The sequence below is a fragment of the Hippichthys cyanospilos genome, chromosome 12 (assembly GCF_059441005.1).
Source record: "Hippichthys cyanospilos isolate Australia breed blue-spotted pipefish chromosome 12, RoL_Hcya_1.0, whole genome shotgun sequence".
Classification (NCBI taxonomy): domain Eukaryota; kingdom Metazoa; phylum Chordata; class Actinopteri; order Syngnathiformes; family Syngnathidae; genus Hippichthys; species Hippichthys cyanospilos.
Window position 1 is genome coordinate 3,365,483 of NC_142380.1, and position 12,918 is coordinate 3,378,400.

General features: G+C 41.0%; 2 protein-coding genes across 3 annotated transcripts; one reads left to right on the plus strand and one right to left on the minus strand.

The window, feature by feature from the left end:
* Nucleotides 1–536: 536 nt before the first annotated feature.
* ripk1l (receptor (TNFRSF)-interacting serine-threonine kinase 1, like) lies at nucleotides 537–7,165 on the minus strand. Of its 2 annotated transcripts, none has more exons than XM_088430100.1 (10): nucleotides 6,651–7,165; nucleotides 5,661–5,817; nucleotides 5,452–5,589; nucleotides 5,129–5,360; nucleotides 4,893–5,042; nucleotides 4,737–4,813; nucleotides 3,077–3,152; nucleotides 1,982–2,560; nucleotides 1,752–1,901; nucleotides 537–1,333 (listed from the first exon to the last, which is right to left on the minus strand). In XM_088430100.1, the coding sequence occupies exons 1-10, from the start codon at nucleotides 6,809–6,811 to the stop codon at nucleotides 1,038–1,040; spliced, it is 2,016 nt and encodes a 671-aa protein (XP_088286226.1). In that variant the 5' UTR covers nucleotides 6,812–7,165; the 3' UTR covers nucleotides 537–1,037. The 2 variants fall into 2 exon arrangements, with proteins under 2 accessions (XP_088286226.1, XP_088286227.1); XM_088430101.1 differs by lacking the exon at nucleotides 6,651–7,165 and adding an exon at nucleotides 6,119–6,304.
* Nucleotides 7,166–7,925: 760 nt separating this feature from the next.
* Nucleotides 7,926–11,928, plus strand: dusp22b (dual specificity phosphatase 22b). Its single transcript, XM_088430102.1, has 7 exons — nucleotides 7,926–8,172; nucleotides 8,432–8,465; nucleotides 8,544–8,626; nucleotides 9,769–9,818; nucleotides 10,720–10,794; nucleotides 11,017–11,188; nucleotides 11,615–11,928. The coding sequence occupies exons 1-7, from the start codon at nucleotides 8,152–8,154 to the stop codon at nucleotides 11,750–11,752; spliced, it is 573 nt and encodes a 190-aa protein (XP_088286228.1). The 5' UTR covers nucleotides 7,926–8,151; the 3' UTR covers nucleotides 11,753–11,928.
* Nucleotides 11,929–12,918: the final 990 nt, after the last annotated feature.

A 12,918-nucleotide genomic window follows, 5' to 3' on the forward strand; every position in this document is an offset into this window, starting at 1 on the left:
CATTCATCATATTTTTAGATAAATGTATTGATATACACAGAAAATGTAGCGAGAGAAGTTATGCTATCTTTGAACTATGACATGAAAAGTGTGCTATAATCGCTCTAAATATTTAAAACGGTAAGTGAAGTGAGGCAAAAGTTGAAGTTGGTTGCATAAGTGTACACACCCTCTTGTATGGCTGTGTTGGAAATTAACCACATTTATGCAGTATTTGGACCATTTTTGGATTATTTTCTTCCACATCATTCTTGCGGCATTTTAGCCAAGGCATGACACACTCCTGGTAGTGTGATAACTAAGTGGTCATGCCATGTAGAACTGTGACGTTTTGTCACCATCCGGGTGAAATTTCAGCTCCCTAGTGTCTTCTTTCAAAGCTTGATGTGAAGTGCCTTTGATGCACACTAGTTTTCGTTCCAAGATGATATCACGGATATGAAATCAGCATAGCACGATTGCGTATAACCTCACAGTGGTTATTTGTAGATGAAGAAAAACAAGGGACCGTGAAACTAACCTTGAGGGACACCAAATCTCAGTTGAAGAGTTTAATTTTCACAAGTGTATGTAAGAAAACTATGAAATCTACAGGATCAACTTCAAATACAAAAAGCTCATAAAAATATTTTTGTTTACAGCAGCTTCTTGATGCTTCAGAGAAAAAGTGCCTAAGTCAACAGGAGAATGCAGAAAGTAGAATCAGCGCTGCTAAAACAAAAAAAAAATGGCCCTATAAGAGCAATAAGCACATATGTTATTTTTTTTTCCTTGCCCTGTTCGGGTTTTCTCACATTTAAAAACTTCCGTTTGGATTTTGGTACATTTGTGACAAAAGAATAATATGAATGATCAAAATGCAAACATTTTCTCATAGAAGATGCCCATTTAAACGGATTTGGGATTTCAACAAATTCCCGCGTAGATCCGCACCACTGGACTTGACGTTGGAAGTATGAGAAACGTAAAACCAGTGTAACGCACAGTAATGACTGACATTGCTTGGAAACACAAGAAGTAAAAAAGAGAGCAGTTCATTACATATGTGAAGTACAAGCGCAGATGTTCAGTATTTTCTGAATGACATCGACGTCTATGATGCCTTCGAGGGCGCGGCAAAGCTTCCCGATGGTGCAGCCCAGACTCCCTTCCTTCATTTTCCAGTATTGCAGCGTCTGGTGCACCATCTCCGGCAGGCCGTCCAGGTAGAAGTCATGCTCGATGGTCTCTATTTCCACTTGGCTCAAACCCAGGCGCCGGGCGTAAAACTTCCATTTGGCGCCGATGTTTTTCCTCAGTACGTCAAGGTGCTCTTCGGTCACAGCGCGGTCCTCTGCGGGTCAAAAGTCAAAGTCAAGCTAGTATCGATTACGAATGCTAAACCCGCATTGAAAAAGTTTCAAGCCACCTTTTCAATTCGGTGTTCCGCAAGGATCCGTGATTGAACCCATATAGTTTGCGTCTGGCTTGGAGGGTTACCAAAATTCCCCAAATATAAGACAAAGTCAACCAAATTTTCATTTTTCCCATTATATGAGCTCCCCACCCCCAATTAGCTTAACCCTCGTGCAGTATTTTGTCCGATACGCTGATCTTGACATCAAGGGCCTTTCACTTCAAAGCATTGAACCAAGCCGATAGGGGGCTGAAATTCCACCCAGATGGTGACAAGACGCCAAAGTTTTACATGGCTCGACTACTTAGTCAGGAGTGTGCCGACGAGTCAGCTTGACTCAAACGAGGCGATTTACCGTATTTCTGAATTCCATCTCTGAGCTGCGAGCTGTTCCAGATGCTACCCGGAAGAGACGAATAACATTGAGTCGGGTCGTAGCTGTGAATACTGAGGTTGTTGTTGTTCCCGATCTGGATCCCTCTGGCGTTGCTGATGAAAAGAGCGCCTTCGAAATCAAGAACAGGTTACGTCAGCGTCGCCGCGGCTTCCCGAATACGCGGCGGCGGCGGCGGCGCGTCTACGTACCGGAATCTTGCGCGGGCCCGCCCTTCATTAAGTTGCTAGCGTAGCCTGACACCTCAGAAGCCGAGGAAGCGGGCCAGGACTGCTGGCGGAAATAGTGGGAATTTGGATGTTGTTGATTGAAAGGCGGCAGGGTGCTGGCGCTGACAGGCGTTTGGAAGAGGGACGACTTTGGCGTGGAGGCCGACATGGACTCTTGGAGGCGGGCGGCGGCTGGGTGGTACCAAGCATCTTCCTGGCTACTGGGCTGCACCGGTTCCGCTTTTGTCCAGGAATGGACGGAGGACACAAAAGTGGCGTTGCGGTCCGGTTGGCTGGGCGCGCTAACGGGCGGGGCGTTGGGGGAGTTTTTCTGATGCCGGCTGAGGGCGACGTCCGGCTTGCCGTCAGAGTTGTAGCTGCCGTTGTTGTGGTAGTTCAACTCCAGTTGCAGTTTTTCCTCCAAAGAGACCTCGGGCTCACCGCTGCCCCCCGCCGCCGCCTCTCCGCCGCTCTCGTACGGAAGGCCGTCGATGTCCTCGATGCTGGCTTCGATGGGCCCGATGCCGCTTCTGTCCGTGCTCTCCAGAAAAGCGGGGGAATCTAGAAGAGGGATCGCCAAACCTTTTCAAACTCGTCTTCGCCTGTATTTTACTCGGTACCAATTTAATACGCACTTCTCAAATGACAAATTTGCACACGGTACAGAAATCAAATCTACACAACAAAGACAGATTGCTACTGTACTTACCTGTATATAATATTGCATTTTTTTCATTAATATTCACGATTTAAATGTAGTCTTTTAATTAGGTGTAAACTAAAACCAGCACTTCACTTCAAATCATCAAATAAAGTGTGAAATGATTCTTCTAAATATTGAACTGCTACATATAAACCTATAGTATATACTAGCAAAGCCTTTTTTAAAGAAATTACTATTTTTCAAACTATAATAAATGTCATAATTTGTTAAACCGAACAAAAGTATAAATAAAAAAAAACGAATATTTTTCTACACATTAAATAGAGAATTTCCCTGATAAGCATACTAACCCATAGAAAAATAAATGATCTATTGATGGAATAATTGCCTATCCTAAATTGAGCCGTGCTTACCTGTTGCAAAACTGTCATCGGTCATCGATAAAGACTTCATCTTGTCGACAAGCTGATCTGGGCCTTCGTACAGAGCCTGCAGTGAAATAATGAATAATTAAATTATAAAAAATCATGCAAATGTGTTTAAATGGTAATAATCCAATTTTAATTGTACAATGACGACATTGTATGCAAACACATGTGTCTACATAAAGCATTATGATTGATATCATTTTAATTAAATAATAATTAAGCGGAAATATTCAATCGTTTTTTATTCGTACTGTGGCGGCCGGCCGTTTTCTTTCCAGTGACTGAAAATGACATCGCAGTTATTCAGTTCGGGTAACAACCAAACGCAACTCATCTCGGAAAACAAATGAGCTGTGATTGGTCGCTCTGAGCGAATATGATGTCATTTTCAGTCGACAGCCAGTGACAAAATGGCCGCCCCAAGACATGGCGAAAACTAAATGGATTATTTACTAAAGGCAAAAAGTTAGGTCAAATGTAGAACAAAAAGTTTATTGGTCAGTTGGGTCGAAATAATCTAAATTGGGGCAAAGAGGGAGGAGCCCAATTTTGAGGTACAGTGATCCCCCCCCTACTTGGCGGTTAATGGGGGCTGTCAACCCCCCGCGAAGTCTGAAACCCGCGAAGTTGGGTATCAGTTCCGAGATTTCTATGTAAGCCCCAATATAGCCGCAGTAACCATAAACAATCCTTTGTTTTTGGTATTTTTTTGCGTATTTTATTTCCTTTCTCATATTATTTAACATTACATTATCCTTATTACCATTATTGTATATTCATTAAATAACTAATATTACTTAGTTTGTTGAGAATTTGTTCTCAGGACTGGTTATCCGCACCAAGACTCCGGTCAAAGAGTACGCAGGTCATCACGTTCAACTTCACATTTATTTTGGCTCATGTATGGTGTATCATGTAGTATCTGTTGAATAATAAATCAACAACAATCTTAAAGTCAGTCAACTAACATATAAACACTTAATCTAGGAATTTACTGTATTTTTAACCGACATTAGCGGGTTAGCAACAACTGCTAACTATAAAGTGCAACCTCTACACAAACGAACACATAAACAGAATAAACACTCCTCGCTTACTAAACATAGGCAGTAGCGTGCGTTATCAACATAAATGATAATCAACTATAAATATGAGCTTACCTTATCATTCACGTCACCGTAACGAGCCGAATGACGCGGAGAGAACGTACAACAGGAAGCGGAAATGCAACGCAACCCGACAAATTAAAAGCATGAATTTCAAAATAAGATAAAAAAAAACCTTCACGAACTCTAACGCTTGAAGAAGTTATTAACTAATATTACTTCGTTATTTGATAAATACAGTACTGTATATTGTACTTTTTTGCTGTTTTACATTTTTGCACATTTTTTAAATGATTTTTTTATTTGTCATTTTTCCTGGAAAAAAACGCGAAGTACTGAGACCGTGATATCTGAGACAGCGAAGTAGGAGGGATCACTGTATTCATTTAACCCAAACAAGTTCAAAATTGTGGGTTATTTATCTGTTTGTGTTTGTTTTGTATGTTGTTATTCAAAACGTTGCCGTTTGACCCGTTTTGGCCCAACTGTTTTTTTTTTTGTGTGTGTGAGCACTATAGACAAAAATTCAATATAGTCACCTGCAAATGGACTAAATCTTTCTCCACGTGCGGCGCAAGCTCTTTTTCATAGAAGGGACGAAATCGCTTGAAGCCCTCTGTGGGGACAGAAGTTGAGTGAGAAAGAGCTGGCCCAAATAAATACGTCCATTTATATTCTAATTTTGTGAGCCTCACCTAAAAACGTTGGTCTTTGCAGCGGATTGTGAGCCCAGCACATCACCATGAGATTGATCATCTCTGGCGGCGTGTCGTCGGGGATGAGCTCCATGGCCGGGCGGTTGCCATTGCGGACGCACTGGCTGATTTGATCTTCATTGCGGGCGTCTGGACACATGCAAAAAATGATCCGGTTTGAATTGAACTAGTTCCATTTGACCTTGGGATGACGGTTTATCCATCATTTGACTTACTGGCGTAGGGTTCTTTCCCCGTGATGATGACCCAGACCACGATCGCAAAACTGTAGACGTCGGATTTCTCGGTGGAGAGGGCGTGGACGCTCTGCAGGTGCTCGGGTGCCATGTAGCTTAGCGTGCCTGCGGCGCTGGCCCTGCCTGATCGGCCCATGCGACTCTTCTTGTGAGATTCCTCCCTGGAGAGTTTAGTCCACGTTTTGCAGGTGGCGAGACCGAGGTCGGCGATCTAGACAAAAAAAAAGCGGTTATCGCCGGGGGAACATAGCAGACTCATCCTCTATAGGAGAAAAGCCGCAATCCAAAAAGCATCATTTTACCTTGATGTGAAAATCTTTGTCGATTAAGATGTTCTCCGGTTTGATGTCTTTATGGATGACTTTCCTCTCGGTGAGATACACCATCCCCTCCAAGATTTCTAAGATGATCCTCCCTTTGATTGATACTGGCACGGTAACCTAAATGGCAGGAAAGGGCTTATCAGAATTCGTACGGCGTAGATTGTAAACTTGAGGGACGTGGCGCTAACCTTCTCCAGCATGGCCAGCAGGTTGCCCCTGGGCATCAACTCCATGATTAAAGAGCAGTCTCGCTCCTCCATGATGACGCCGAGCAAACGGACCACCCGCTCGTGGTTAAGGCTCGCCATGAGACTACCTTCCTCCAGCAGAGACCTCTTGTTTTCCCTGGAGAGAATGGAGAAAACTTAGCTGGTGGTAGAAAGGTGAATATTCATCTATAAGTCTGCTTTTTTTTTTTTAAATGTTAGAATGATATCGCTAACAACTTTCATTTACTATCAACAGGCTGTGTTTAGCTAAACGATTTTTTTTTTTTTTTTTTAATGAAAGCATGTCACAAAAGTTTTTAAAACACCTGAAATCTCTTTTGGTACTTGTTCTGATGGGAATATTTTATTAATTGATCGTTAGGTTTTGTAAGACGATAAAGTTCATTTGAATTTAAAATCAAATGCATCATACTCACTAAAGTTGCTGTTGCTCAAATCACTTTGGTTATTATCAAACAAAGTTTGTTTTGTGTGCGTGGGGAGGGTAATTTGACTTATACTACGACAACTCGGCACGCGTAATTAACATTTACATATGAAACGGAGGAAGGTAAAAAAAAAAAAAGTTTCGGTTTCGCTACCGACTGCATAGGGACGTTAAGACAACGTAGCGGAAGTCATATGACATCTCTTTGAAGACCAATCCTCTTTGTTCTTGGCTCTTATTTCCTGTACCGAGAAATAAAATGCACTAAATGAAACACTGCCCCCTATAGGAGGGCGGATTATCCTTCAGGCATGAACACGCGCGGACTGCCAAGACAATTAACACCATCATAAATGTTCCTCTCCAAAAAAAAAACAAAAAAACAAAATATAACACTGATTGAATAAATCAGAACTCTGCAGTTTCCTGACACCCGCGTGACTCATATGCCAGCGTGCATGCTCAAAAGTGGTAACGTATGCAAAAATAAAAATAAAAAATACGATTTTAAAACAACTTACTCATTGCGAAGGGGTCCAGTGTACATGGTTTTCATTACCACGGGACCGAGGTGGACGTGATAGCAGAGGTACACCTCTCCAAAACCTCCGTCATCCAGGTGCTCTTTTCGGATCACATCTGTCGCTCGCAGCTGGAGCGAAGACGGCGGGGCAGTGGCCATAATTCCGCCTTCAACTACAAGTAAAACCCTCTAAAAGTGTAATAATACAGTAATAAGAAGCAAACTATCCCGGAAGTATTGCTTGTCATGTGAAAGCCAAGCGAGAAGGAAAAAAAAGTTTCGACGCTAACGCGAATGTAAGCTAGCTCTCCGTGGCGTTTTGCAACAGCATTAAAAGTAGCAAAAGAATGAAACTTGTAGATAAGATGTCGCAATGAGCGTAGAAATGTGCTGTTTGATTCGAATCTCGTTCCGGGAATCGCTTGAAATGACGTCGAACGATAAAAGAAAAAAAATGGGTTGTCTAGACTGTAAACTACAGCCAGTCCTTCCAATCGAATCCAGAGCAGGATAGATAGTTGCGCCTCGTTCTCTTCCTGTTTCCCACTTGGCAAAGCTATTGGTGACCTGTATAAAACGCACAAAATATTTTATACGTTTATATGACTTATAACATTAGGTTAGAAGTACATCAACTTAATAATTTTTTTCTAAATTGAGCTTAAGTAGAAGAAAAATAACAGAGCCAGCTGAATTGGGAAGTTACTCCAGTGTTTCAGAAACTGGCAAATGAACAGGAGCACTGTTAATGATTAAGCAGCCATAAAAAGTCTTGCAACTAATTTCACATCTCATGCATTGAAAAAACAAACAAATACCTTAGATTCTGCCTCCTGATAACGAAGTATTATGGCACTGTAATTAATTATTTGAACTTAGTTGCTTCCCCTATTTGCATACCTAACACTGGTGCCGTTTTCCCTGCTTACAATGTTGCTGCAATTTCTACTTCCTCTATACAGGACAATTTTTGTTTTCATTCTTCTGGATTCAATGTAGCTTAATCATGGAGAAATGTCGCCATCTGTTGGTAGTGTTTGTTATCACAAAGACCGACCTACAGCAGGTACAGTAACTAGTGTTTATTTATGTACGATTACAAATTTGTAGCCACGTGCAATTATATTCTAGGTTTAAGCTCATTTATATCTCCTTTACAACGTCTATCTATCTATCTATCTATCTATCTATCTATCTATCTATCTATCTATCTATCTATCTATCTATCTATCTATCTATCTATCTATCTATCTATCTATCTATCTATCTATCTATCTATCTATCGCGTTACCTTTCCAGTTTTAGAAACGGAACTACAACTCCCATGATACATCGCAAGGGGCTGTGAAGCTGCAGTCAACCGCCTGGTTCAGACGCACAGCTCGCGAGTATGTGACTAAAGTACGTTGATAGTGGAAGCCTTCAAGCGTAAATAATTCATCCCCGTGCGTGGGAAACGCTGTCGGACCTGTTTTTGTTTTAGTCCGCCTTCTTTCAACATGGGGAATGGCATCAATAAGGTGAGTTCTCGGCACACTTGAGGTGATAAGTTGTCGGGACGTTAATGAAGTATGCAACGCCTCTTAACGGGCATTTCTTCGTGCTCGTTGCATGGTGGAAAACGTCACATTGAACATTTATTTTATAAATAGTCACATGGTGTCATTTTTTGTTTCTAGTGTCGTTTCCTATAGTTAGATGATCGGCTATCAAGCAGCTGTCCACTCAGCTGTTGTGATGCTGTCTTTCACTGTGTGGTTGCCATTCTTTCGCCCACAGGTCCTGCCTGACTTATATTTGGGAAATTTCAGAGGTGTGTCTTGCTACAAGTTTATTTCTCTTTGTGCATATGTTAATTTGTGTACGTTCTTTGATGATTTGTTCATATCAGACGCCAGAGATCGAGAACAGTTAGCCAAGAACAACATCACCCACATCTTATCCATCCATGACACTGCTGCACCCATCCTGCAGGTATTGTCAATGACGTTTTCCAACAAACAAAAGATGCATTTTTGGAGCCCCCCCCCCCCAACATTTGGATACCCCCGTGTGTTCAATCACGTTTGTACCTTGATAGTAGAAGTACAATGTTGCTCCCCTGGTTTTCAATATGTTTTGTATTGCGTTTTACTTCCTTGTTGTGGACTAATGGTGTGAGTTCTGCTCTGAATTTCCTCTTGAGTTAATTGTCCATGGTAGGCTAATTGTTTCAAACCATTACATCAGTGTTTTGCAACCTTCTTTTAAATGATGTACGTCTTGTGAGGGAAAAAAATATATGCATTTATATATGTATGTGTAGGCCTCAATCCCAAAACAAATACATCCGTGAGTTTACAATTCATTCTCGAGGAATTATTTGCCAAAGTTTGCTTGTTTTAATGTTGCCATGTGTGTGCTTATTAATGTCAAATTATCACATTGGGAAGTTTGGTTTTGTCAAAACATGTCACAATTACTTAGGTTCAAACACATTTAGGTTCTTCAAACTTGCAAGTTTCGCAATGCGAGTGCAGTATTTCTCAAATGGGAGTAGGTACGATTCCAAGAGGTTTTCTATAGGTATAAGGAAATCCAATTTCATGCTGTGTAGTGCTGTGACAGGAGCTATACAGTCTTTTCAAAATAACAGCCAATTAATTGGAACATGAAGCAACCTATCGCAACATTTTGTTATATCGAGGCAATGATACTTGGCTGAAAAAATATTTCACAGGGAGTACATGATTGATAAAAGATTGAAAAGCGCCGTGCTAGTGTTTTGACATTTTTGGCGTATCTAGCTACTCGTGCTGTTGCTAAATGTTCCAGGGACCTGGTACACTTTCCAAACTGAACATTTTAATTCCACCAACTAGTGTTATAAGACCCTCGAGGCAGGAGTACACATCCCAGTCTGTCAGGTTCAGGAAGTCGCAATGGCCATTAGCGCTCGTATTAGCGTGGCACTTGGCTGCTGCCGAGTGGCCTACAGAAAAGCCTAGGAATGTTTGCTTTTGGCAACTGTGCGCATGTAGGCGGCTCCCGATTCTGCAGCCAGTGTAGATCATGAGCATTTTCTGTTGGATGCTAATTGTGACTGTGCTAATTAACTAGCGCGCTCCGTCCCCCAGGAGATGACCTATCTGTGCATTTCAGCGGCCGACCTGCCCACACAAAACCTGTAAGTTCCACACGCTCAGCTTTGTGTCCGTATATGCTTCGGCAGCGTGGGTGGCAGCTTGTGTTTCTTCAAGCCAGAAGCGTAAATGATATGCTTTCCACCGGCTCACTATGGACCGTCATCATATTCGCTCTTTAAAGATGCATGCGGGGGCGCCAACAAAAGGGGTTTCTTTCATGTGTTTGTATTTGGAATTCACGGTTAGCGTTTTTTTTTACGATTCAAAAATCAGCACAGTCAATATTTTTTGTCAGCGAATGATGAACAGAAGAAAATCACTCAAAAAGTTCCACTGCCATGTTGAAAAGCATGTTTCCTTTACATGATAATGACCAAGTTCAGACTCTAGCCATCACTTGAAAGTGGCTCTGGATTTAGCTAGCCCAGCTGATGGTGTCATAAGCAGATAAAACTCGGTTTAAGGGTGATTATTAAGTGAACTACCCACCTTCTTATGAAACAGCAGGGCACCACTGCAGTAGGGCTTGGTCACGGGAACGTTTGCAAAAATAGGAAGAAAAAAAATATGCTATTTGTGTGCCGGCTTTAATAAGTACATTTTCCGTTATATGACCCAGTTAAGATAGAAGAGTGCCTCTCTGCTCACCTGTTGAGATTTTTAAATGCACCCACTTCACATAGCTTGCATTAAGTCAAGTAGTTATAGTATTCACGCACAAACGCTAACACTAATACTCTTGTAACCTCTGAAAAGTGAAATATAATAAACACAGTCCTTCTGGGTTGTATCTGATACAAAAGAAATACTGCCACTAACCCCACCCTACCAAATGATCCCCATCAGGAAGTACATCAAAAGTTGCCAAAAGAACAACAACAGAAAAGCATGTCACGACAGTTTCTTTTTCTTTTTTTTCTTTTTTTTTGTTGCCCTCCGCAGGACTCAACACTTTAAACAGAGCATCATGTTCATGCACGAGTCACGGCTGAAGGGAGAGGGCTGCCTGGTTCACTGGTGAGACACAGTCATGTATATCGTAGTTTCGCAATCACAGACTGAAAGTTTCCTCCACATATATATATATATATATATATATATATATATATATATATATATATTTAGACACACACAACCCTCATAATTACTCTAAGGTTACATAACAGGATGTCATTTTGCCATTGGGTATCTTTTGGGCTTCTGAAAAGCGATGAAAAAGGTTAGCGCTTTCCGCTACAGTCTGGCAGGCGTGTCCCGCAGCGTCACCCTGGTGGTGGCCTACATCATGACAGTGACAAGCCTGGGCTGGAAGGAGGCCCTGGCCGCCGTGAGGGTGGTCCGGCCCAGCGCCGGCCCCAACTTGGGCTTCCAGCGCCAGCTGCAGGAGTTCGAGACGACGCTCGTGGACGAAGTTAGTTACTTTGCGATTTTATGGTCGATGAAAAAAAAACGTATGGAGCGATTAACCTGTAATTCATTTGTTTTTAATCTACTAAGGGTGAAATTGATTTGCTATAGCTACTCATTCATTGTGTTCATGAGACGGCAAGGAAAAATGCTAATTGGTTAGCCATGGGGATTAGCATGAGCAAGCTAGCGATGAGCTTTAAACGTCAACTGAAATCCGAACTCATTTAGTTTAAACATACATGTTTTGTTTACTCCACATGGTAAATATTTAGTTTAATTCACACAACTATGACATGCAGATACACTTTAAACCGTCAGATATTGGCGCTAATTTGGAACTTAGCACTTGAACCCAGGGTTCAGGGCTGGCAGGTTCTTTGGTATTAAAAAAAAAAGGTCTTGCTTCAAAAAATGTCGCTTTTTCCAGTACAGGAAGTGGCTCCAGAGGGAATATAAGGACAAAAAGTTCAACGATGAAGCAGACATTTTGGAGCTGCTTGCTTCTTCTAAAGTCAAAGGCGATCAAGTGGAAAATCAACCAAGCACCCCACAGGGCTCCCTCTGAGGTCATTTGCAATTTTCCATCCCTGGCCACCATCCTGCCACAAGTCTCAACTGCTGGATCCCAAGGACATTTTTTTATTATTATTGTTTTTTTAAACCATTGATTGATATTGTACTAATTTATAGATTGAACTACCCTTGCACTGTTTGATCTTCCTTCCAAACATCACGTCACACTGATCTCAAATTCGAAAATAATAAAAACAGTCAATTCAAGTGTTGGGGGTGCGTTCCTGTCCGCCATTAGTCTGCCTTCCTGTTTTGAGAAGTCATGCCCGATCACAACAAAAACCATCTAGATTTTTTTATTTTTTTCATGTCAAGCCGTCCTGCATTGATTTACATAATGACATTTCCATGCCAGTATTTGAACTTTGCTCTCGACATACACAGTCAAGTCTTCCACTGGAGGGAATCCCCGCCGCATCACGCTTTTGAGCGGGGGCGTTTTGCCGCGGGACCGAAAGAGCACCTGACTGCCGAGCATCTCTTTTTTTTTTTTTTTTTTTTGCAAAGATCTTGACATATGTTAGGCTCCTCCCTACTCGGTGCACCCAATCAACGGATTTTAAGATTTAAGAGTCAAATGGCACCAGAGGAGAGTGCGCGCAGAGTGAAGCAACTCCGGTAAAAGGTAAGCCACCGCTCATGTTTTTCCTGAATTAACTTTTAAAAGTCATTACGCCTTTTAAATATTTACTTTTACTATGGTTTGCAAATTGCACATTTGTGTGGCAATTTTATATTTATATTATATTTATATTAGAGATTAGTGTATATATATATATATATATATATATATATATATATATATATATATATATATATATATATATATATATATATATATATATATATATATATATATATAATACATGTACATCAACACTCAACTTGAATCTTCCCCAAAATCGTTCTTTTGATAATTGTTTTTGTGGCTAGTTATCACTGTTGTATATTTATATTGTGGTAAGATAAACAGATAACTTTTTGTAGGCAGATTTATTCTAAAAAGACTACATTGTTACAATAAAATTTAAAAAGTACATTTTACGCTCGGAAGAGAGGAAAATATTTGAAATAAATCCATTTGACTGTATTTAGGCCAGACCAAATATAGTAATTTTAGAGTAAAATCTCTTTCGAAAATTTACTGTGTATCTTAAA

Bases quoted from the DNA above. Each gene is read 5' to 3' on its own strand.
- ripk1l (XM_088430100.1), bottom strand. From the start codon at position 6,811: ATGGCCACTGCCCCGCCGTCTTCGCTCCAGCTGCGAGCGACAGATGTG. The intron at 5,361-5,451 runs GTAAAATGATGC...TTTTTTGTCTAG, and splicing joins ACAAAGATTTTCACATCAAG to ATCGCCGACCTCGGTCTCGC. The intron at 1,334-1,751 runs GTAAATCGCCTC...TTTGACCCGCAG, and splicing joins AGATGGAATTCAGAAATACG to AGGACCGCGCTGTGACCGAA.
- dusp22b (XM_088430102.1), top strand. From the start codon at position 8,152: ATGGGGAATGGCATCAATAAG. The intron at 8,627-9,768 runs GTATTGTCAATG...TCCGTCCCCCAG, and splicing joins CTGCTGCACCCATCCTGCAG to GAGATGACCTATCTGTGCAT. The intron at 11,189-11,614 runs GTTAGTTACTTT...CGCTTTTTCCAG, and splicing joins AGACGACGCTCGTGGACGAA to TACAGGAAGTGGCTCCAGAG.